The sequence below is a fragment of the Lepus europaeus genome, chromosome 3, assembly GCF_033115175.1.
Source record: "Lepus europaeus isolate LE1 chromosome 3, mLepTim1.pri, whole genome shotgun sequence".
Taxonomy (NCBI): domain Eukaryota; kingdom Metazoa; phylum Chordata; class Mammalia; order Lagomorpha; family Leporidae; genus Lepus; species Lepus europaeus.
Window position 1 is genome coordinate 117741519 of NC_084829.1, and position 23542 is coordinate 117765060.

General features: G+C 41.0%; 1 protein-coding gene across 11 annotated transcripts in view; it reads right to left on the reverse strand.

Moving 5' to 3' along the window:
* Positions 1-18826: 18826 nt before the first annotated feature.
* Positions 18827-23542, reverse strand: part of FAM184A (family with sequence similarity 184 member A) — a 111258-nt gene continuing 106542 nt past the window's right edge. For 7 of the 11 annotated variants that reach the window (XM_062186682.1, XM_062186684.1, XM_062186685.1 and 4 more), the window contains 2 exons: positions 20806-21008; positions 18827-19174 (listed from right to left, as the gene is read on the reverse strand). In XM_062186682.1, coding sequence (XP_062042666.1) covers positions 19093-19174; positions 20806-21008 — 285 coding nt within the window. In that variant the 3' untranslated portion in view covers positions 18827-19092. Of the gene's footprint in view, positions 19907-20805; positions 21847-23542 lie in introns of those variants that run through there. The other 4 variants (XR_009865515.1, XM_062186680.1, XM_062186688.1 and 1 more) reach the window with 4 other exon arrangements.

Here is a 23542-nt window from a genome sequence, read left to right on the forward strand (position 1 = left end):
CCCGTGCTCGGAGGGACGCTTCCCAAAGTTTCCCGGTGACCCGCAGGGGCCCTGCGCGCAGCCCCCGCCCGACGGCTCCTCGGGAGGGCTGCGCCCCTGCCCGGGCTCTGCTCGCGGGCGGCCCCCTCGCCTGCCAGGTCCCAGAGGGAAGTAGTTTCTGAAGTAAAAAGACGTGGGTGAGACTTGCGACTCACTGCGGGCGATAAAAAGTCATCAGCGTGGAACGAGTCGGCGGCTGTCACTTGCGGGGGGGCACGCAGTGTCAGAAGCCGCCCCGGACGCGTTGCTCCCGAGGCCGAGAGGCGCCGAGAGCTCCGGCTGAGTGCCCGCCGCGGCCCCCGGGGCGCCACAAGGCCGGTGGGGGCGGGGCGTGCGCGTGCGCGTGGCCTTTCAAGGGGCCGCCGCCCGCGGGGGCGCGCAGGCTCCGGCCCGCCGGCCTCGCGCTGCCCGAGGGCCCAGTCTGCGCTGCCGGTGGACGCCCGGCCCGCGCACCGCCTCAACTTCCCGACCCGGCGCTTCTTCCGGGTGGGGACGCGCGCGCGCGCGCTCGTCCCGCCAAGCACCACGGGCTGCGGGCCGGAGGGGCGGGGCGGGGAGCGGCGGGGCGGGGCGTGCGGGCGGGCTCGGGGGCGGGGCTGGGACAGAGCAGCCGCCCAGAGCCGCGGAGGAGAGAGGCTACAGGGCGTGCTAGACGGATTGTTACTGTGGAATTTTTGGTCCGTCTTAGAAATCTGCCTAACCCACGGTCACAAAGGCTCTCTCGTATGTTTTCTGATAGAAATTTTAGGATTTTACTGTTTCTGTTTAGCTCTATTAGAGCTAGTTTTTGCATGGGCTGGATCCCAAGTCGCTTTTTTGCATATGGATAGCTGGTGTTCCAAGAGTTTTCTTTTTCACTTGAATATCCTTTGCACCTTCGTCGAAACTCAGTTCTTAAAAATCAGTTGCAAGGGCAATGGGCATTTGCCCAGTGGTTATGACTAAGGTGTCTCAGAGTACCTGGGTTCCATTTTCAGCTCCTAACTCCAGCTTCCTGCTAATGCAGATCCTGGGAGGCAGCAGGTGATGGCTCAAGAGTTGGGACCTGGAGTGAGTTTCTGGCTCCCTGGCTTTTACGGGCCCACAGAGAGAAAACTTGAGAGAATCCAGAGAAAGCTACTCTGCCTCCAGTGGTGCTGGTTGGGGGAGAAGAAAAGCAGCCGTTGCTGAAATCTGTCCAAGCTCAATACCTCTGATTCTATCTCAGAACTACAGATGAAATATACTTGGGAGGATGGTAGTGGAATTGTTTGCAACTGGAGCAGGGGAGTGGAGGTCACCACTGCTGTGGATCGAATTGTGTCCTCTCCCCAAAATTCAGCTCCTGAAGCCCTGTCTCCTGGTGTGACTACATATAGATAGGGCCTATAAAGATGTAGTTAAGATAATGTCACTGCTATTGACTCCTGACATAGAGGTCATCAAAAAGCTTGTGGGAAATGTGTACTAATGAAACCGATCTGCTTTTCAGTAATTCCCATATCAATAAAGGTGTGGGCCAGAGCCAAGACTTCAGAGGAGAATGCTGAACACTGGCTCAAATAGATCAGGCAGCATGGTAGGTTTATTAAAGCTTTTTACTTAGTGAGGGAAATGCATGAGAGAGTGAGGGCCCTTTCTAAGGGAGAAAAGGAAGTCCGGGGATTAAGCTGGGGCCATACCAAGCAGAGAGCAGGCCTGGAGCCACGTGCAGCTACAAGCAGCTTACCACAACTAGCAAAGAGAAGGCAGAGAGGGCGCCCCCAGCCCAGGCCACATGCCCCTCATGGTCAACAAGGGGGGTCTAGGGCAGAGAGGGAAAATAATGGAGGGGCCCAGCATGCCTTTTATCCACTTACAAGGTGGTGTGGTTAATTAGTCTGATTGGCAAGGTGGGTGTACAGGTGTGGTCAGGTGTGCCATGGGATCACGCAGGCAGGGAGCTTGGTGAAGGCATGGTCTTCCAGCTCACAAATCTAATCAATTTTATCCTTATGCTATCTGCATGCCTACATCAATACGAAAACACTATACAGGATTTCATTGTAACTCCAACCAAATCCCATACTGCTTTTTTCTAAAGAAACCAGGACTTAGTTTTGATGTGCTGTTCTTTTTATATATTGTTGAATTTAATTTGCAAACATTTTGTTTGGAATTTCTGCATGTATGCCTGGGATACTGACCTAACATTTTTGATGTCTTATCTTGTTTTGGTATCAGGGTAATGCTGGACTCATGGAACAAGTTAGGAAATATTCCCTTCTTTTTGATTTTCTGAAAGAATTTTTGTAAAATTTGTAATTCTCCTTAAAATGTTAGGGTTCACCATTCTTTAAAAATTTATTTGAAAAGTAGAGTTACACCAAGAGGGAGAGAAAGTGGGAGAGAGAAAGATCTTCCATCCACTGGGTCACTCCCCAGACGCCCACAATGGCCTGGGTTGGGCCAGGCCGAAGGTGGGATCCAGGAGCTTCATTGGGATCTCCCACATGGAGGCCTCTCTGAGATGCTGGCAGGCTTCTTGGAAGAAAGGCTTGCATGAGACTGAGAACCTGTAGATGTCTGAGGGCCCTGGAGACATCATGCTTCCTTCCATACTAGCCTGTTACTGTTTTACAGTTCACTAAAATGTTCTAGTTTAATCTTCCTCCCACCTTGCATTTGAAGCAATCTCAGGTAAACAAAACTGTGGGTTCTTTTTGCAATCCCTGTCTCCCCCTAGATTTCAGGTGAGTTATCTGTGACTGAAGCTCTCTAATGGGCTCAAGAAAAGTCTTTAATTTGTTCTAATTTTTATCTTGTAGGATGGGAGTGACATTCTCTCCTTGTCTCTACATCTCTGACCTGACACCATACATTCTGTCCTCATTTTTAACTTATCAATTTCAATTAAATATTTTTAAAATTTGCTATCCATTTCTTTTAAGTGTCTAAAATAGGCAGCATATAGTTGAGTTTCTGCTTTAATTGGGATACTTAGGACATTTACATTTAATGTATTTATTGATAGGTTAAAGTCTTTTTTTTAAGATTTATTTGAAAGAGTTAAAGAGAGAGGTCTTCCATCTGCTAGTTCACTCCCCCAGCACATCCAAACCCAGGAGAAGGAGCTTCTTTCAGGTCTCCCATGTGGGAGCAGGGGCCCAAGCACTTGGGCCATCCTTTGCTGCTTTCCCAGGGACATCAGCAGGGAGCCATATAGGAAGTAGAGCAACCCAGACTTGAACTGGCACTCATATGGGATGCTGGTGCTGCAGGCCAGGGCTTTAACCCCCTGCGCCACAGCGCCAGCCTAAAGTCTGTTCTCTTACTTTTTATTTTCTATCTCATCTGTTCCTTGTTCCTTCCTCTTAACGTTTTTTTTTATTAAGTATGTTCTGGGGTTCTATTGTATCTTCTTTGCTGGTTTATGAGCAATATAATTCTTTGTTATTTATTTTTTAATTTTTAAAAGACATTTATTTATTTGAAAGGGAGAGATACAGAGAGAAGGAAAGAAATAGAAAGACAGAGAAAGATATCTTCCATTCACTAGTTCACTCCCCTAAATGGCTGCGATGGCCAAGGCTGGGCTGATCTGAAGCCAGAAGCCAGGAGTTTCTTCTGGGTCTCCCCAGTGGGTGCAGGGGCCCAAGGACTTGGGCCATCTTTGGCTGTTTCCCTGATGCACCACCCAGGAGCTAGCTCAGAAATGGAACAGCTGGGAAAGGAACCAGCACCCATACAGGATGTTGGCACTGGTACTATAAGCCAAGGATCAATCTGCTATGCCACACTGCTGGCCCCTGATTACTTATTTTAATGGTTACTTTGTAGACTACATCATTAACTTATATACTATTTTTTAAGATTTATTTATTCATTTGAAAAGCAGAATTACAGAGAGGCAGAGGCAGAGAGACAGAAAGAGAGGTCCTCCATCCGCTGGTTCACTCTCCAGATGAACGCAATGGCTGGAGCTGCGCTGATCCCAAAGCCAGGAGCCAGGAGCTTCTTCCAGATCTCTCACATGGATGCAGGGGCCCACAGAACTTCAGCCATCTTCTACTGCTCTCCTAGGCCATAGCAGAGAGCTATATCGGAATTGGAGCAGCCAGGACTTGAGCCAGCACTCATATGGGATGCCAGCACTGCAGTCAGTGGCTTTACCTGCTATGCCACAGCACCAGCCCCCATACTATTTTCAAGTGATATTACACTTCTATACAAGACCTTATAATGAGGTACCTTAAAATCTCCCTTCCCAGCATTTATGCTACTGTTGCCATATAGTTTACACCTTTATTTATTTATTTTTTGACAGGCAGAGTGGACAGTGAGAGAGAGAGACAGAGAGAAAGATCTTCCTTTTGCTGTTGGTTCACCCTCCAATGGCCACCGCGGCCGGCGTGCTGCAGCCAGCGCACCGTGCTGATCAGAAGGCAGGAGCCAGGTACTTATCCTGGTCTCCCATGGGGTGTAGGGCCCAAGTACTTGGACCATTCTCCACTGCACTCCCGGGCCACAGCAGAGAGCTGGGCTGGAAGAGGGACAACCGGGATAGAATCCAGCGCCCCAACCAGGACTAGAACCCGGGGTGCTGGCGCCGCAAGGCGGAGGATTAGCCTGTTGAGCCGCGGTGCCGGCGTTACACGTTATTTATACATGTTCTAAGACCCATGCTACATTGTCATTTTGTTTAAACTAAAAGTTGACTTTAAAAGAAAAAATTATTTATTTGAAAGGTAGAGTTAGAGAGAGAGGAGAGAGAGATCTTCCATCTGCTGTTCATTCCCCTAATGGGCCAGGCCAAAGCCAGGAGCCAGGAGCTTCTGAATCACCCACCAGGATGCAGGGCCCTAGGTACTTGGGCCATCCTCTGTTGCTTTAATAGGGAGCTGGATCTGAAGTGAAGCCACCAGGACTCATATGGAATGCCGGCATTGCAGGCCACGGCTTAACCCTTTGCGTCACTGCAACAGCCTCCCATCAGTTAACTTTTAAAAGCTCAAATAGTAAGAAAATAATATATTTACCCCCTGTATTTATCAATCTTAGTGCTCTTCTGTTGCATCTTAAAATATCTTTTCTGTCCTTGCCTATATTTCAAATACACATACTGTTATTTTGATATTTTTTTCTGTCCAAAGTCTTCTTGTTAACCACAATGACAACTTCTTTTTCTACCCCTCACTTTCCCCTCTCCTCTCATCCTCCCCACTGCTCCCCCTACTCCTTCCACCTCTTCTTCCTCGTAAAGATTTTTGCTCCACTGTATTTCTTCTTGCACTGTGTCCAATGAGAAAGTTGTTGTTATTCTTACCTTTGTATATAATATTTCCCACCTTTGGTGCCTTTTTTTTTTAAATCACTGGTTTGAACAGTTTATGACTTGCCTGTCTATATTTTTCTTCATGTTTCTTATATTTGGGATTTTTTTCTAGATCTACCACTTTATAGAGGTAATTTAATTATAGAGGTATAGTTTCATCAAATTTGGAAAAGATTTTGGCTTTTATTTCTTTAACTATTTTTTCTACTTCCTCCATCCCTTTCCCCCAGGGGACCCAACTTACCTGCACATTAGGTTTCTTGACACTCCTTCAGAACTTAGGATAAAACTGTTGAATTTATTGGACTTGTGTTTTTTTCTGTGTGCTTAATTTTGAGTAATTCCTATTGCTGGGCCTACAAATTCACTAATCTTATCTTCAATGTTTAATCTGCATTTAGTCCAATCCAATGTAATTTACATCTCATCCATTGTCGTTTTCATCTACAGACATTAGATTTGGAGGCAGGCATTTGGCCTAGCAGTTTAAGCTGTTGGTTAGTATGCTAGTGTCTCACGTCTGAACAACTGCATTTAATTCCTGGCTGCCTGACAGTGCAGACTCTGGGAGGCAGTGGTGATGGCTCAAGTAGTAATGTTCCTGTCCTTTGTGTGGGGGGCTTGGGTTGAGTACCTGCCTCCCAACCAAGCTCCACCTGTGTGGGCATTTGGGAAGTGAACCAATGGATGATGGCACATTCTCCCTCTCTCTCTCTGTATCCCATATAAATTAAGTTATATATTGGGTCTTTAAAAAAATTTCTATGATGTTTTACCTGATCTGTTCTTCTACTACTTCATTTTGATATTGTTTAGTTTTGAATCATTTACCTTTATTTCTATAAAATTTTACCTTTATATTTAAAATTGTTTTACAGTAATGTAATTCTTGATGAAAGGAAGAGAACGAGAGACATAGAGCGATATTCCATCCACTGGTTCATTCTCCACATGCCTGCAAAAGCCGGGTTAGTCCCAGCTGAAGCCAGGATCACAGAACTTGGTTCAGATCTCCCACATAGTTGGCAGGGACCCAAGTACCTGAGCCATCATCTGTTGCCTCCCAGGGTGGACATTAGCAGGAAACTGGATTGGAAGTAGAGGAGCCAAGACTTGGAACCAGGCACTTTGATAAAGGATATAGGTGTTCTAAGCAGCGTCTTAACCATTGTTCCCAATGCCTGCCCCTACTGTTGTTCTTTTTTTTTTTTTTTTTTTTTAAGATTTACTTTATTTAATTGAAAAGCGGAGTTAGAGAAAGGGAGAGAGAAAAAGAGAGAGCTTCCATCCACTGGTTCACTCCCAAAATGACCAAAATATCCAGGGCTGGGCAGGCCCAAACCCAGAGCCAGGAGCTTCATTTGGGTCTCCCACATGGGTATTGGGCCCAAGTACTTGTGCCATCCTCTGCTGCTTTACCAGGTGCATAAGCAGGGAGCTGGATCAGAAATGGCGCAGCTGGATCGCAAACCTGCACACATATGGGATGCTTTCTTATAGTGGTGGCTTACCTATTGTTGCACCACAATGCTAGCTCCCATTCTTAAGTCCTATTTTTGTACTACCATTTTATATTTCTCTTTTATTCCACTTTGTCTCACAATTTTCAGTCAACTGAAATGTAAGCATGAATTTATTTATTTTGCTGCTCCAAAACCAGTGATCACATAGGAAACACTGGATATTGTCTGTTGAATTATATTCATAATACTGAAATGTTTGCTTTTATAAATTTTTATTGGCTTTTACCTTTCAAGCTTTTAAACCTTTCAATTCACTGTGTATTCCACCAGTCTCCTCTGCTCACTCCAACCTGGCAGCATTGCCGGTACTCACATTTTCAGGTCTCTTCTGCCTTAGCATTTCACATTTGCCACCATTACACCCAGCCCCATGGCCCAGTAATCTCCATTGTTCACCCCATTGTAACCCACTCCACAACTACCCTCACTGCCTTATACTGTTATTTTTCTCTCCATTGCATATCACCAACAACAACTGACAATACTTAACTGTGATTCTTACTTATTTTATCAGTCATTCACATACACAGATTTCATGGACAGATACATGTCTATATGGGGATCTATCTCTGTATTCTTCCACAACAATGTAAGCTCCACAGGCAGGAATCTCTTTCCCACTGGAATACCCCTGGTCCTAAAACAGTACTTGGTACATGTAGGTACACAATGAATGTGGAAATATTTCTGTCTTTACTTAATTTTAATGTTTTAATTTACTTCTTCCATTAACATATTTATTGTGGGACTAGTTCTGAATGAAAAGCACACCCAAGGATTAGAGATCCTAAAGAGAAGCCAGAATGAAATACTGGGAGTGAAAAACTCAATTGACCATATGAAAAACACCATGGAATCCTTCAGAAATCGAACAGATGAAATAGAAGAGCGAATATCAGAACTCGAAGACAAACTTCCATAAATAATATAGTCAGATCAAACACAGGAAGAATTTAGAAAATTAAAAAATATGGTTGGAGACCTACAAGATTCAATCAAGCATTGTAATGTTCGGATACTAGGAGACCCTGAGGGTGTGGAAAGAGAGAATGGATTGGAAGGTGTTTTCAAGGAAATAATATCAGAAAACTTCCAACAGAGGCAGATTGATGATAACAACCAAATTCAACAAATAGGAGCCTCAACAAGTTAGACCAGAAGAGAAATTCACTGCGACACATTGTTGGCAACACTCAGCTCAGTGAAACACAAAGAACAAATCCTAAAATATGCCAGAGAGAAACGACAAATCACATTCAGGGGTAATTTAATCAGACTCCCCCAGACTTCTCATCGCAAACACTACAGGCAAAGAGACAATGGCATGATATATTCCAAGTTTTAAAAGACAAACAATGCCAACATACAATACAGTATCCTGCAAAGCTATCATTTATGAATGAAGGGAAAATAAAGGTCTTCTGCAACAAACAGAAACTGAAGGAATGTGTATTGTCATGTCCAACCCTACAATAATGGCTCAAAGACGTGCTGCACACAGAAATACAAAAACAAGAACTTCACTACAAAAAAAGCAAATGTAGAAAATGACCCAACTAAGCCACAAACAAATCTCAAAATACATAAACAGCTCATTTTAGGAAACATGACTGGAAAAAGACAGTACTTAACAGTAGTCACACTGAATGTGAATGGGCTTAACTCTACTACCAAGAGACACAGACTAGCTGATTGGACCAAAAAAGAGAATCCATCTATATGCTGCCTTCAGGAAACACACCTTATCAGCAAAGATGCATGCAGACTGAAAGTGAAAGGATGGAAAAAAGATATTCCAAGCTAACAGAAATTAAAAAAGAGCTGGTGTGGCCATCCTAATATCAGACAAAATAGACTTTAACACAAAAAACTATTAAAAGAGACAAAGAAGGGCTGGCGCCGTGGCTTAACAGGCTAATCCTCTGCCTTGCGGTGCCGGCACACCGGGTTCTAGTCCCGGTCGGGGCGCCGGATTCTATCCCGGTTGCCCCTCTTCCAGGCCAGCTCTCTGCTATGGCCCGGGAAGGCAGTGGAGGATGGCCCAAGTGCTTGGGCCCTGCACCCGCATGGGAGACCAGGAGAAGCACCTGGCTCCTGGCTTCGGATCAGTGCGATGTGCTGGCCGCAGTGGCCATTGGAGGGTGAACCAACGGCAAAAAGGAAGACCTTTCTCTCTGTCTCTCTCTCTCACTATCCACTATGCCTGTCAAAAAAAAAAAAAAAAAAAGACAAAGAAGGGCATTATATAATGATGAAAGGATCAATCCAACATGAAAACATTACTATTATAAATGTATATGCACCTAATTACAGGGTGCCTGGCTACTTGAAAGAATTACTAAAGGACTTAAAGGGAGATATAGATTCAAATACAATAGTAACAGGGGACTTCAACACCCAACTCTCACCAAAGGACAGATCAACCAGACAGAAAATCAACAAGGAAACAACAGAGCTAATTGACGCTATAGACCAAATAGACCTAGTAGAAATCTTCAGAGCCTTCCACCCCACAGCCAGAGTTCACATATTTCTCTATTTCTCCCCAGTACATGGGACGTACTCTAGGATGGACCATATGCTAGGCCATTAAGGGAGCCTCAACAAATTAAAAAAAAAAAATTGAAACTATACCATGCATCTTCTCAGACCATAGCACAGTGAAACTCGAAATCAACAACCCAAGAATCTCTACACCATATGCAAACACATGGAGAATGGACAACATGATTCTGAATGAACAGTGGGTCATAGAAGAAATCAAAAGAGAAATCAAAAGATTTCTAGAAACAAATGAAAATGACAACACAACCTATCAAAACCTGTGGGACACAGCAAAAGCAGTGCTAAGAGGAAAGTTTATAGCAATTGGTGCCTATATCATGAAACTGGAAAGGAACCATACAAATGACCTCTCCATGCACCTCAAGAATTTAGAGAAACAGCAGCAAATGAAGCCCAAACTCAGCAGAAGGAAAGAAATACTATAGAGAAGAAATAAACAGAATTGAAACAATCAAAAAAAAAAATCAACAAAACCGAGAGCTGGTTCTTTGAAAAAATAAACAAAATAGACACACCATTGGCCGAACTAACCAAAAAAAGCAGAGAGAAGACCCAAATCTGTAAAATTAAAGATAGTAATGGAAATGTAAGAATCACCAGAAACCACTACAAAGAGATGTATGCTAACAAATTGGGGAACGTGGAAGAAATAGATAGATTCCTGGACACTTACAACCTTCCTAAACTGAGCCGTGAAGATATAGAAAACCTAAACAGACCCATAACCATGAAAGAAATTGAATCAGTAATAAATACACTACCGAAAAAGAAGAGCCCAGGACCGGATGGCTTCACCACTGAATTCTACCAGACATTTAAAGAACAACTAACTCCAGTTCTTCTCAAATTATTCAAAACAATTGAAAGGGAGAGAATCCTCCTAAATTCTATGAAGCCAATATCACCTTAATTCCTAAGCCTGGAAAAGACACAACAGAGAAAGAAAACTACAGACCTATCTCTGATGAACATAGATGCAAAAATACTCAACAAAATTCTGGCAAACCGAATCCAACTGCACATCAGAAAGATCATTCACCTGGACCAATTGGGATTTATCCCTGGTATGCAGGGATGGTTCAGTGTTCGAAAATCAATAAATGTGATAAATCACAATAACAAATTGAGAAAAATCATATGATTATCTCAATAGATGCAGAGAAAGCATTTGACAAAATACAACACCCTTTCATGATGAAAACTCTAAGCAAATTGGGGTTAGAAGGAACATTTCTCAACACAAATAAGGAAATTTATGATAAACCAATGGCCAGGATCATATTGAATGGGGAAAAGTTGGAGGCATTTCCATTGAAAACTGGCACCAGACAAGGATGCCCACTCTCACCACTGCTATTCAATATAATCCTAGAAGTTTTAGCCAGAGCCGTCAGGCAAGAAAAAGAAATTAAAGGGATACAAATGGGAAAGGAAGAAGTTAAACTATCCCTATTTGCAGATGACATGATCCTTTAATAGGGGATCCAATAAATTTCTGTAAGAGTCTATTGGAACTCATAGAAGAGATTGGTAAAGTAGCAGGATACAAGGTCGATGCTCAGAAATCAACAGCCTTTGTATACACAGACAATGCCGTGGCTGAGGAAGAACTTCTAAGATCAGTCCCATTCACAATAGCCACAAAAACAATTAAGTACCTTGGTATAAATTTAACCAAGGATGTCAAAGACCTCTATGATGAATATTACAGAAGATTAAAGAAAGAAATATAAGAAGACACCAAAAATGGAAAAATCTGCCATGCTCATAGATTGGAAGAATCAATATCATCAAAATGTTCATTCTCCCAAAAGAAATTTACAAGTTCAATGAAATACCAAAGTCATTTTTCACAGACCTAGAAAAAATGATGCTGAAATTCATATGGAGAAACAGGAGACCGTGAATAGCTAAGGCAATCCTTTGCAATAAAAACAAAGCCGGAGGCATCACAATTCCAAACTTCAAGACATACTACAGGGAAGTTATAATCAAAACAGCCTGGTACTGGTACAAAAACAGATGGATAGACCAATGGAACAGAACAGAAACACCGGAAATCAATCCAAACATCTATAACCACTCATATTCGACAAAGGACCTAAAACCAACCCCTGGAACAAGGACAGCCTCTTCAACAAATGGTGCTGGGAAAACTGGATGTCCACATGTTGAAGTATGAAGCAAGACCCCTGCTCTACACCATATACAAAAATCCACTCAACATGGATCAAAGAAATAGAGATATGCTGCAACACCATGAAATTAATTGAGAGCATAGGGGAAACCCTTTGAGACATTGGAACAGGCAAAGAATTCCTGGAGAAGACCCCAGAGGCACAGGCAATCAAAGATAAAATAAATGGGATTACCTCAAATTGAAAAGTCTCTTTACAGCAAACGAAACAGTCAGGAAAGTGAAGAGGCAACCAACAGAATGGGAGACATTATTTGCAAACTACACAACTGATAAAAGAATAACAATTAGAATCTATAAAATGATCAAGAAACTCCACAGCAATAAAACAAACAACCCACTAAAAAGATGGGCCAAGGGCCTTAACAGACATTTTTCAAAAGAGGAAATCCAAATGGCCAACAGACACATGAAAAAATGATCAGGATCTCTAGCCATCAGGGAAATGCAAATCAAAACCACAATGAGGTTTCACCTCACCCCGGTCAGAATGGCTTACATACAGAGATCAACTAACAACAGATGCTGGCGAGGATTTGGGGGAAAAGGGACATTAATCCACTGTTGGTGGGAATGCAAACTGGTAAAGCCACTATGGAAGCCAGTTTGGAGAGTTCTCAAAAACCTGAATATAGCCCTACCACATGACCCAGCCATCCCACTCCTTGGAATTTACCCAAAGGGAATTAAACTGGAAAAAAGGAGAGCTGTTTGCACCTCAATGTTTATTGCAGCTCAGTTCACAGTAGCTAAGACATGGAATCAACCTAATGCCCATCAGCAGTAGACTGGATAAAGAAATTATGGGATATGTACTCTATAGAAATATACTATACAGCAGTAAAAAAAAAAAAAAAAAAAAAAAAAAGAAACCCGGTCATTTGCAACAAAATGGAGGAATCTGGAAAACATCACGCTGTCCCAAAAGGGACAAATATCATATGTTCTCCCTGATCGATGACAACTAACCGAGCACCTAAAAGGAAACCTGTTGAAGTGAAATGGACACTATGAGAAACAATGACTTGATCAGCCCTTGTCTTGACTGTTGAGGAACAACTCACTATTTTTATTCCTTTTAGTATTTTTTTGTTGTTGTTGTTTTGTTCTACTTAATATCATTGGTTGAACTCTGTAATTAATACACAATTATTCTTACGATTTAAAATTAACAGAAAAGTGATCTTTGTTAAATATAAGAGTGGGAATAAGAGAAGGAGGAGATATACAGGTTGGCACATGCTCACTCGGACTTACCTCCAACGGTAGAGCTAGAAATGTGCCAGGGGATTCCAATTCAATCTTATCAAGGAGGCATGTACCAATGCCATCTCACTTGTTAAAGTGATAAGTTTAAGTACATAATTGATCAAAAAGATAGGTTAAGTGTCGAAGAGATTTCACAGATAAGACCAGTGTCTGCAAATAATGAAGGATAGAATTAAAAGGGAGAGAATGATCCTATGGGGGAAAGCAGGATACACAGCAGACTCATAGAATGGCAAATGCCCTAAACAGCACTCCGGCCTCAGAATCAACCCTTGGAGCATTCGGATCTGGCTAAAAGGTCCATGAGAGTCCTGCAGGCATGGAAAGCCAAGACACTGTGGCAAAAATGACCTGAATGAAAGATCTCGGTGGACAAGATCCCAGCAGAAAGAACAGGCTATCATAGAAGGAAGCACCTTTCTCTGAAGGGAGGAAGGAACCTCCATTGTGATACGGCCTAGACTAAATAAGCTCAGAGTTGGTGAACTCGAGAGGCTTCCATAGCCTTGACAGCTCATGGCAAGAGCCTCAGGTGATTGCTGACGTCATAAATAAGAGTGTCAATTGTTAAATCAACAACGGGAGTCACTGTGCACCTGCTCCCTACGTAGGATCTCTGTCCTTAATGTGTTTTACTATGAGAATTAATGGTAAAACTACTTGTCAAACAGTACTCTATATCTTGTGCGGTTGTGTGGGTGCAGTCTGTTGAAATCTTTGCTTAGTATATACTAAGTTGATCTTCTGTATATAAAGATAATTGAAAATGAAAAAACGGTGTTAAATTGGAAATTACATAGAAAATCAATTTTTTAAAAAAATATCATGTAGGATCTCTGTCATTAATGTGCTGTACACTGTGATTTAATGCTACAACTAGTACTCCAACAGTATTTTTTCACTTTGTGTTGCTATGTGAGGGCAAACTGCTGAAATCTTTATATATACTAAACTGATTTTCTGTATATAAAGAGAATTGAAAATGAATCTTGATGTGAATGGAAGGGGAGAGGGAGCAGGAAAGGGGAGGGTTGTGGGTGGGAGGGAAGTTATGGGGGGGGGGGAGCCATTGTAATCCATAAGCTGTACTTTGGAAATTTATATTCATTAAATGAAAGATTAAAAAAAAAAGAATCGATGAAGAATGGGATGGGAGAGGGAGTGGGAGATGGGATGGCTGCGGGTGGAAGGGAGGTTATGGGGGAAAAAGCCACAACAATGCAAAAGTTGCACTTTGTTAATTTACATTTATTAAACAAAAAAAATTTATTTATTTGAAAGGCAGAGTTAGAGAGGCAGAGGCAGAGAGAGAGAGAGAGGTCTTCCATCTGCTGGTTCACTCCCGAGATGGCCACAATGGCCAGAGCTGCGCAGATCTGAAGCCAGGAGCCAGAAGCTTCTTCTGGGTCTCCCAAGTGGGTGCAGGGGCCCAAGGGCTTGGGCCATCTTCCACTGCTTTCCCAGGCCATCAACCAAGAAGCTGGATTGGAAGTGGAGCAGCCAGGACTAGAATTGGCACCCATATGGGATGCCAGCACTGCAGGTGGCTGCTTTACCCACTATGCCACAGTGTCAGCCCCAAGACAACTGTTTTACCGATCATCTTTCATATGATCTTTTAGTAGATAGGGTACATAGTGTCATTTTATTATATGGCCCAGGTGATTGAGTCACTGAAATTAAGATGCTGGTTTGGAGGCAGAGCCGTGCTAGGTAGCTCAGTGAAAGGAGCCTTCTCATCATTGGAGGTATTCAAGTTCCATCAGGGATGGTATCCTAGGCTGTTTTATGTTGCTGCAACAGAATACCACACACTGGATATGTTACAAAGAAGACTTTTATTTCCTACAGTGAAGTCCAGTATCTGTGCTCAGGCTTCAGGTGATAGCCTTCTTGCTATGTCACCCATGAGAGAAGGGCAGAGAGGAATGAAAGAGGGATGCAATTTGTGACCTTCAGGCCTTTGTATCCACATGCACCCCTTCATGAGGGTGGAGCCCTTATGACCTAACCATCTCCCTTCAGGTCACACCTCCCAACACTGCCATACTGGGGCTGAGGTTTCCAACACATGCTGTTTTGGGGACCACATTCAAAGCATTATATAGTTATACAGGGAATTTTTTTTTTTTTTTTTTGACAGGCAGAGTGGACAGTGAGAGAGAGACAGAGAGAAAGGTCTTCCTTTGCTGTTGGTTCACCCTCCAATGGCCGCCGCGGCTGGCGCGCTGCGGCCGGCACACCGCGCTGATCAGAAGGCAGGAGCCAGGTGCTTCTCCTGGTCTCCCATGCAGGTGCAGGACCCAAGCACTTGGGCCATCCTCCACTGCACTCCCTGGCCACAGCAGAGAGCTGGCCTGGAAGAGGGGCAACCGGGACAGAATCCGGTGCCCCAACCGGGACTAGAACCCTGTGTGCCGGCGCCACAAGGTGGAGGATTAGCCTGTTGAGCCACGGCGCCGGCCTATACAGGGAATTTAAGCCTTCTTAGGGAGACTGGAAGAAATGCCTATTAAGGCCTCTTCTAATCCTCAGATTTTAAGATTCCAGGTTGCTTCTTAAATTATCTAAAAAGAAGTCTTAGTGAACATTTATTTCAATTACAGTGTTAACCATTTATATAAGTTTTTTTAACCCTCCCCTCTAATATTTTTTAAAAATTTATTTATTTATTTGAAAGGCAGAGTAAACAGAGAGGTAGAGGGAGAAAGAGAGAGGTCTTCCATCTGCTGGTCCACCCCCTAGATGGCTGCAATGTCTGGAAACTGCACCGATCTGAAGCCAAGAGCCAGGGAACTTCCGGGTCTCCATGAGGGCACAGGAGCCCAAGGACTTGGGCTATCCTGGACTGCCCTCCCAGGCCACAGCAGAGAACTGGATCAGAAGTGGAGCAGCTGTGACTCGAACTGGTACCCACATAGGATACCAAGCATCGCAGGTGGTGTCCCAACCCAACACACCACAGTGCCAGCCCCAACCCTCTTTAATATTAATATATATAACAGTGACAGTGAAGTTTGTTTTATAATTTTTACTTATTTTTTTCTCCTGTCCTTTTAATTTCTCTCTTCCCTCCCTCTCCAGCATAAAAGTAAAATGGTCTCTGAAAAATACAGACAAAACCCATCCTGGCTTACAGCCCAGTCTGTCACCTCATTTTCTCTTTCCTTCTCCCTGAATGGCTAAGCTTCCGTTTCTTCTGGAGTTGCCTGCTCTCTTTGAAACTTTCTTCTTCCAGAACATCTTGTTGTTTGGATCTAGAGCTACCTCCCCTCCTCAGGTCCTACTTGTCTCCAAATGTTGTTAATCTCCTGAAGTTCTAGCCATAACCACATTCCTTGTTCTCATCCACATCTGTAGCTTTATCTCATATATATGCCAAGCCTCTAAAATATCTCTAGTTCATAACTTTTTTCATTCCCATATGCTTATATTTACCTGCCTTTTAATTATTCCAGAGAAATTTAATTCAACCTGTCTGAAATCAAACATCATCTTTTGCCCATCCATCACTTTATTTCTATTCCATGTGTATTTGTCACTAACCATCATCAATTCTTTTTTTCTTTCTTCTTCTGTTTTTTTTTTTTTTTTTTGGACAGGCAGAGTTAGACAGTGAGAGAGAGAGAAAGGTCTTCCTTTGCCGTTGGTTCACCCCACAATGGCCGCTGTGGCCGGCGCGCTGCAGCCGACACACCACGCTGATCCGAAGCCAAGAGCCAGGTGCTTCTGGTCTCCCATGCGGGTGCAGGGCCTGCACAGCAGAGAGCTGGACAGGAAGAGAAGTGACTGGGACAGAATCTGGTGCCCCAACCAGGACTAGAACCTGGGGTGCTGGCGCCGCAGGTGGAGGATTAGCCCATTGAGCTGCAGCATCGGCCAGTAACCATCATCAATTCTGTATCTTCACTGTCTATCCTCTTATCTCCATTCCCATTAAAATTCTTTAGTTTAGTCCTTATATTAGCCAATTCAATAAACGACTAATTGATCTTGATGTCAGTCAAGTCCCCATCTCTTATGAACCAACTGCAGTCATTATGGTGACTTCCAGCATTTTAATCTAATCACGCTATTACCTGTTCAAAATTCTACAGGATCAAGATAAATGCTTTATGAAAACTTCCGGGCCCTTTATATCTCTGGAAAGAACAGTTTCAACCCTTCTAGTGGTGATTGTATGTGTTTGTGTGTGCTGGGGTGCTTAAGGTTTAAAAAATGTGAAACTGAAAAACTGAAGTGTCTGATACAAAGTAGGTATTCAAGAAATGGCTACATAGAATCGTACACATATTTTATGTGGGAATGAGTTCCCTGGACTCAACCAGCTTGCTCTCCTTTCCTCCCTTCTTCCTTACCTTGCTTTGAAAGGCAGAGAGAGGTCTTCCATCTGCTTGTTCACTCACGGAATCCCTGCAGCAGCCAATGCTGGGCCAGACTGAAGCCAGGAGCCTGGAACTCCACCCAGGTCTCCCACATGGGTGACAGGGGACCAGGCACTTGAGTCATCATCTCCTGCCCCCAGGATGATTTAGTAGGAATGCTGGATTCCAAATGAAGAAGCTGGGACTGGAACTGGCACTCTAATAGGAGATGTCGGCATCCCAAGAGCCAGCTTAACCTGCTGCACCACAATGTGCATCCCTCTTTCTTGACTGTTTCAGCTTATGTCTGGAATACACCTGCCTTATAATTCGATATTATACTTGGATACTACTTCTAAGTCAGGTTGAACCTGCCTCTATTCTGAATTGAGCTGTTTACTTCCTCCGTCCTGTTCGGGTTGCATTCCCCATAAATCTCTTTTGTTGATTTTCTGAAATTTCTTAAAAACTGTTTGGTTTTGGACTTTCGCAGCAAATGTTCCAGTTAGCTCCCTGAAGACAGATCTTTTTCATCCTTCTGTGTCCACATCTGGCACCTGCACAGCCCTAATCAACCAATCCTTGTTAACAACTGACCACACTGTGAGGTATACAAATGAGGGGCAAGAATATGTCTATAACAAGACTTATTTTCTGAAATAAGAATTACGTAACCATTATCTCTTAGCAAATTCAATCCCATAATTGAAAGGAAAAAAATTAAAAGTAATTTGTAGAAATCTTTTTTTCAGGATGATAGCTTAACAAATAACATGCTACCATCTGTGCATACTTATATGCATACTCATACTCATTTGCAATCATTTATTCCTTGAGGATTTTGTGAAGATTAAATGAGGTAATTGTACATTCCCTTTAGCATAGTGCCTGGTAAATAGTAGCCATTTTAAAAGTTGGTCTTTTACACATTATAATAATCACTGATCTTGTATGAGTATGACATTTGCATTCATCTAGTTCTTCTAAAATCTGTGTTACTGACTCAAACTAAATGTGGTACTCTTAGAAATGAATGCCTTCTTTTTTGCGGCCACAGAATCAATATAGTAGCCTGCCCAGGCAGACTAAAGTTTAGAGAAATAAAAGATATCATTGTTAATTCTAGACTGTTCCTGTATAAATACTTAGTTGCCCACTAAGAAAATGGACAAATTTAAGATAAATTGACACAGAACTGACTCTCTGCACAGTAACTTTTGACAATGAAGGATGTTAATCAGAGGTACTAACTGTACTAGAAGTTCTAGATTTCAACTATCAAAATAAATGAACAAACCTATATGCTTGAAAGTCTACAAGTACTTTCATTCTAACCTAGTAAACTTAAGAGAATCACATATGGTGATAGAACAAGTTAATAAATTATAACAGATTTCCCTTTTCTTATTTCATATGCTAATAAATCAATAATCAATTTGATATAAATTTGATATCAGATGGTTATTAATGCAGTAAAACTTTTTTTTTTTCAGTAAGTCTTACCTGGAGTTAAAACATATTTAAAAATTAAAGCAATTTTACTAGAAGAAAATGAAAAGCATTATCATTTGTTCTAACAAAATTTATTATGCAGTAATTACAAAGGTTAAAGACTCTTCCATCTCAAAAAAAATAACTGTTATAATTACACACATAATATAGTACTTTATGGAGTGATTCCAATAAATATCAGAGGAAATACAGTGAGTGCATTGTGAAATTGGAGAGACAGGTACTTTCTCATTCACAGTGTTTGACTTGGGGAAGCCTGTTCACATAATGGTTTGTATAAAGTCATGCTCTCAGTCACAGTCCACATGGAACTGTGCCAACATAGTTCTTTCAGAATGTGAAGTACCGGGCAAACCACTCCTGGCGCTGGGGATCTGGAGAAGCCACCGGGGAAGCGTCACTCTGAGGAGGACTAAATTCATAAAAAGAGAGACATGTAACCCAGCATTAAGCCGTTTTGCAAAATGAAGGGAAAAAGCACATACCACATCAGTGTAGAGCATCAAAAACTGGGTGCCCATGTTAGAAGCTGTGTTTCAGACATCTGGCACTCCATCTACACTAGCTCCAGTTCTCCATCCCATGAGAGCATGAGAGTGCATCAGCTGCTCAGATGAATTCAGTTAAAGAGGAGCCACATCACAACAATTACAAGAAAACCAAAGACAAACTATTGAGGAAAACAATGTCACCTTCTTTGAATAAAAATAATCTGGAGGGGAAATAAGAGAGAGTAAGATTATGTTCCTCTCTTTCAGCACCATTTCCCGTTGAGTTAATTAAAAGTCCAGAATCTGACACAAGCATTTGATTCTGACAGAAGTTTCCTTACATATAACTAAATTAACTAAATAGAGGTATAGCATTTTTTACTACATACATATTTATTTAGGACTTTCATTTCATAATTCCATAAGCAAATCCTCCAGGAAAAGGAGTGCATTTAAAAATCCAATTTCCCCTCCATCATCAAAGTCACATAATTTATACTTATCTTAACTCTAACTAAAAATTCTTTGGACTACTTGAGAAAACAAAAGAATCCCTACCGTCTTTGGGGGAAATTACAAGGCACGCAACAATGTGTAATGGAAACTCCAGTAGCCATGTTCCTTGAGCTCATGCACATGCATCTTACTGATACCTGAACATACCCATGCATGGGGAAAATAAGCAACACAAAAGATTTAGCAGGAGACACATTCAAATGTGTATTTCACTATTTTTTACTCTTACTATTTATTTTTACTATTTCAAATAATTAGTCATTAACTATATAATTTATCACTTAGTGTAAAAAAAAGACTTGTCTACTCATAAGGCTATTAGTGCTACTGCTGAGATTTAGTAAGAATAAAAAAAAAGTTAAAGCAGTAAAATATAAATAGTACGGTGAGCATAAAATAACAGTGCCCCCTTACTATCTGATAGCTAAACAACTGCATTTCACTCAAAACTTACTTGTTAATACATTTAGTCAACAAATCTGAGGTAACAAAATTGGAATGCCAATTTTAACTTTTTTTTTGCCTAAATTAATTTTTTGCTTAAGTAAAATCATTAAGTTCCCAGAACTTATATATCTTTTATTTTGGTAGTACACACACATATGTATATGTATGTGTGTGTGTGCACATATATTTATTTATTTATAAATAAGCCTCATAAAGAAAAAGAGGAAAAACTATATAATTTAAGAAACAGAAAAACCATTTAATAAATTATTTTATAGTTCTTCCATAAGGAGAGATTAATGAAAAATTGTGATAATGCTAAAAATGAAGCAATTGTGCATAAATCTTAAAATTCTAAGCATATGGATTACATTGGAATCTCTTCAAGTATTTGGAAAATTGATGACAAGAAATTAGAAAAAATCTTTTTAACAGAGACAATGTCTAAAGAGGTGATAAGAATATTTTGAAAATATTTCATTGTACTATTTTTCTTGGTTGTTTTCTGAACAGATTTATGCAATGAAAGAAAGTATATTTCTCAAGATAAAAAAGAAAAGAAAAAACTCATTGGTGAGACGGGGCTCACCTCAAAAATGTCTTGGGCTCTTTGGGTGGCACTGGCTGTGGAAGTGGTTTGCTGTTGTTGAACTCAATGTCGTGGACTGGAGAATTAGGAATGGGATCCAGGCGGTTAGGATGTCCATTGCCCACTCCACTGGATTCCAGAGCACTTAGATTGGGAACACTCACAAACCTGTTTGTTGATGATTTATCATTCTTCTTCTTTTGCTGCATTAAAAATAATACATGTGAGGATAGTCCCTGCATGAGGACAGTTCAAAAAAAAGGGAATAGCACAAGATATAAATTTGGCATGGGAGAATTTGGGGAGTTTTATGTTAAGTTAGGCTGTTAAAATTAACTAGTGGCGAGGCCAGCACTGTGGTCCAGTGGGTAAAGTCGCTGCCTGCAGTACTGGCATCCCATATGGGTGCTGGTTCGAGTACTGGCTGCTCTACTTCTGATTTAGCTCTGCTATGGCATGAAAAAGCAGCAGAAGATGGCTTAAGTCGTTGGGCCCCTGCACATGTGTGGGGGACCTGGAAATTTCTGGCTCCTGGTTTTGGATGGGCCCAGCTCCAGCCATTGTGGCCATTTTGGGAGTGAACCATTGGATGAAAGATCTTTCTCTCTCTCTCTCTCTCTCTGACTCTGTCTCTGTCTCCCTGTAACTCTGCCTTTTAAATCAATCAATCTTAAAAAAAATTAACTAGTGTTACCCAAAGTGTGTTCTGGGGATCCCTGGAGGTGTTCTGTATCTACATGGAATCCTCAGAGACAGTCATGCTACCAGCACAGAAGGAATGAGGGGCAACGTTAGGGGTGGGTCATTTCTAACTGTGAATCAGCAACTGTGAAATCACAGGTTGGGAGAGGGGAGGTGGAGTGCCAGAGAGTAAAGAGAATACTGGAAGGAGAAGGGAAAACTGAAGGGGAGAGAGGAGCTCTTGCAAATACCATGAGGTTAAATGGATTTAGGCTAAATTAGGAGAAGGGATAAAGTTAAATATAATTTTAAGAGAAGTCCATGAACTTTAGCCATCTGTCAAAGGGAGGCAGTTCTTGCCTGGAAAAAAAAGGAATGAGAAAATGCTTGGCAATATAGTTTGTAACAAATTTTGCATTTCTACTTAAGATTTAAGATTTAAAATTAGAGAAAATAATTTGATATTAAGTACCCTGTGACATCTACCTGAAGGGAGGAAATTAAATGTGTACAATTAAATCTAATTTTCCAATTAACTGGCAGTACCATTAATTGGATTATATTTTTTTAAAAAAGTAAAGGTTATAAAACAGAAGTAATCAGTATTTATTTTTAATCAATCTTTAAAATAGATTATAAATTACAATACAATTATAGATTACTGAAATTTATCACCTTGCAAATCATTAACTTTAGTCTCAAAAGTACTTTAGTCATACCTCTAGAATCAATTAGCATCATCTTGTGTGGAATAAAAACTAACATGATATAAAATATTTAGAAATTCCTCATCTTTTTCTCATTAGACATACATTCTTTGTAAAATGATTCCAGAGTTTGACAAAAATACACAAAATAGAACTTTTCCTTTACTTATGAAGTAACTTTCTCACTATCTAGACATTTCCCTCCAATATGGAGGACCCCATATTCTGTGACTCACAGCATACCCAGAAAAAGAAAGTAGGATAATATCTTCAGAATTATTTGTGAAAACGTAAGTTACTACCAAGGTCTATAGTAGCCTATAAGTTCTTACAAAGATGTGTCTTTTGCTTTTCTTGTTCTAGTCACCAGAGGGCATAATTAAACCTAGTTAATGTTTTTATGTTAAGAAATCAAAAGCATCATTGATGAAGTTCTACAGTAATGGTTTTGTAAATAAAAAAATCTAATCCTAATTGAATAATAAGTGAAAATAAAATATTTATAGAGCATATTGTTTCTACTGTTTTTTCCTTCTACTTCACAGAATATTCAGGTTTAAAATTTGGAGCATTTTAGCCTGAGAAGGAAGGCTAGATTAAGGGTTCTCAGTAGAGAAGTTTTATAAGCTTTGAAAGCAAAATTTCTGGGTAAAAGTAATAACAGAAATTAGGCATGATGTGAAAATAAAATATAAACCAACAAAACAGCTTTAGCACTAGCACTTTTATGTGTGCTACTACTGATTTCTGTCAAAAGATTCATAATCCCTATGAAGCCAATGTATATGTAATTATTTATTCTACATTACTTGCTTTATTCACAGAAAAATTTGTGATAATTTATATAAAATGTGATGAAATTCTGCAACTGAACAAATATAAACTGAATACCCACTATACCCAAAGCACTATACTGGAGCCATGGAAGCTGGGATACAAAGATGTGTGACTTAGCCATTCCATGTCAAGGCTCTTCTATTTGTCCTAAGAGAGTAACAAAGTATCAGAATATGTCATATTCAATTTTGATAGTCAAGAACAGTCATAAGACTGTGAGAAGTAAAACTCTTCTCTATTGGCAAGCAACAAATATCTGCACATGTCCACCCCTAAGTCCATTAGGATGGCAGGCCCTAAGCTAGGGATAGATATTGGGTATCCAGGATTGGAGTGTCTTTCTGGACCCCATAAAGAATTATGAACAGTAAGGAAATAATAAGAAATTAACTGAAGGAGCGTTACAGGTTTAGTTTTCTTTAGAAATGCAGTAAAAACATAAAAAGATAAAACCAAGGTTTGACGTTAACAAAATATTATTTAAGGAGTATGAATTTGATAAATGAATATTA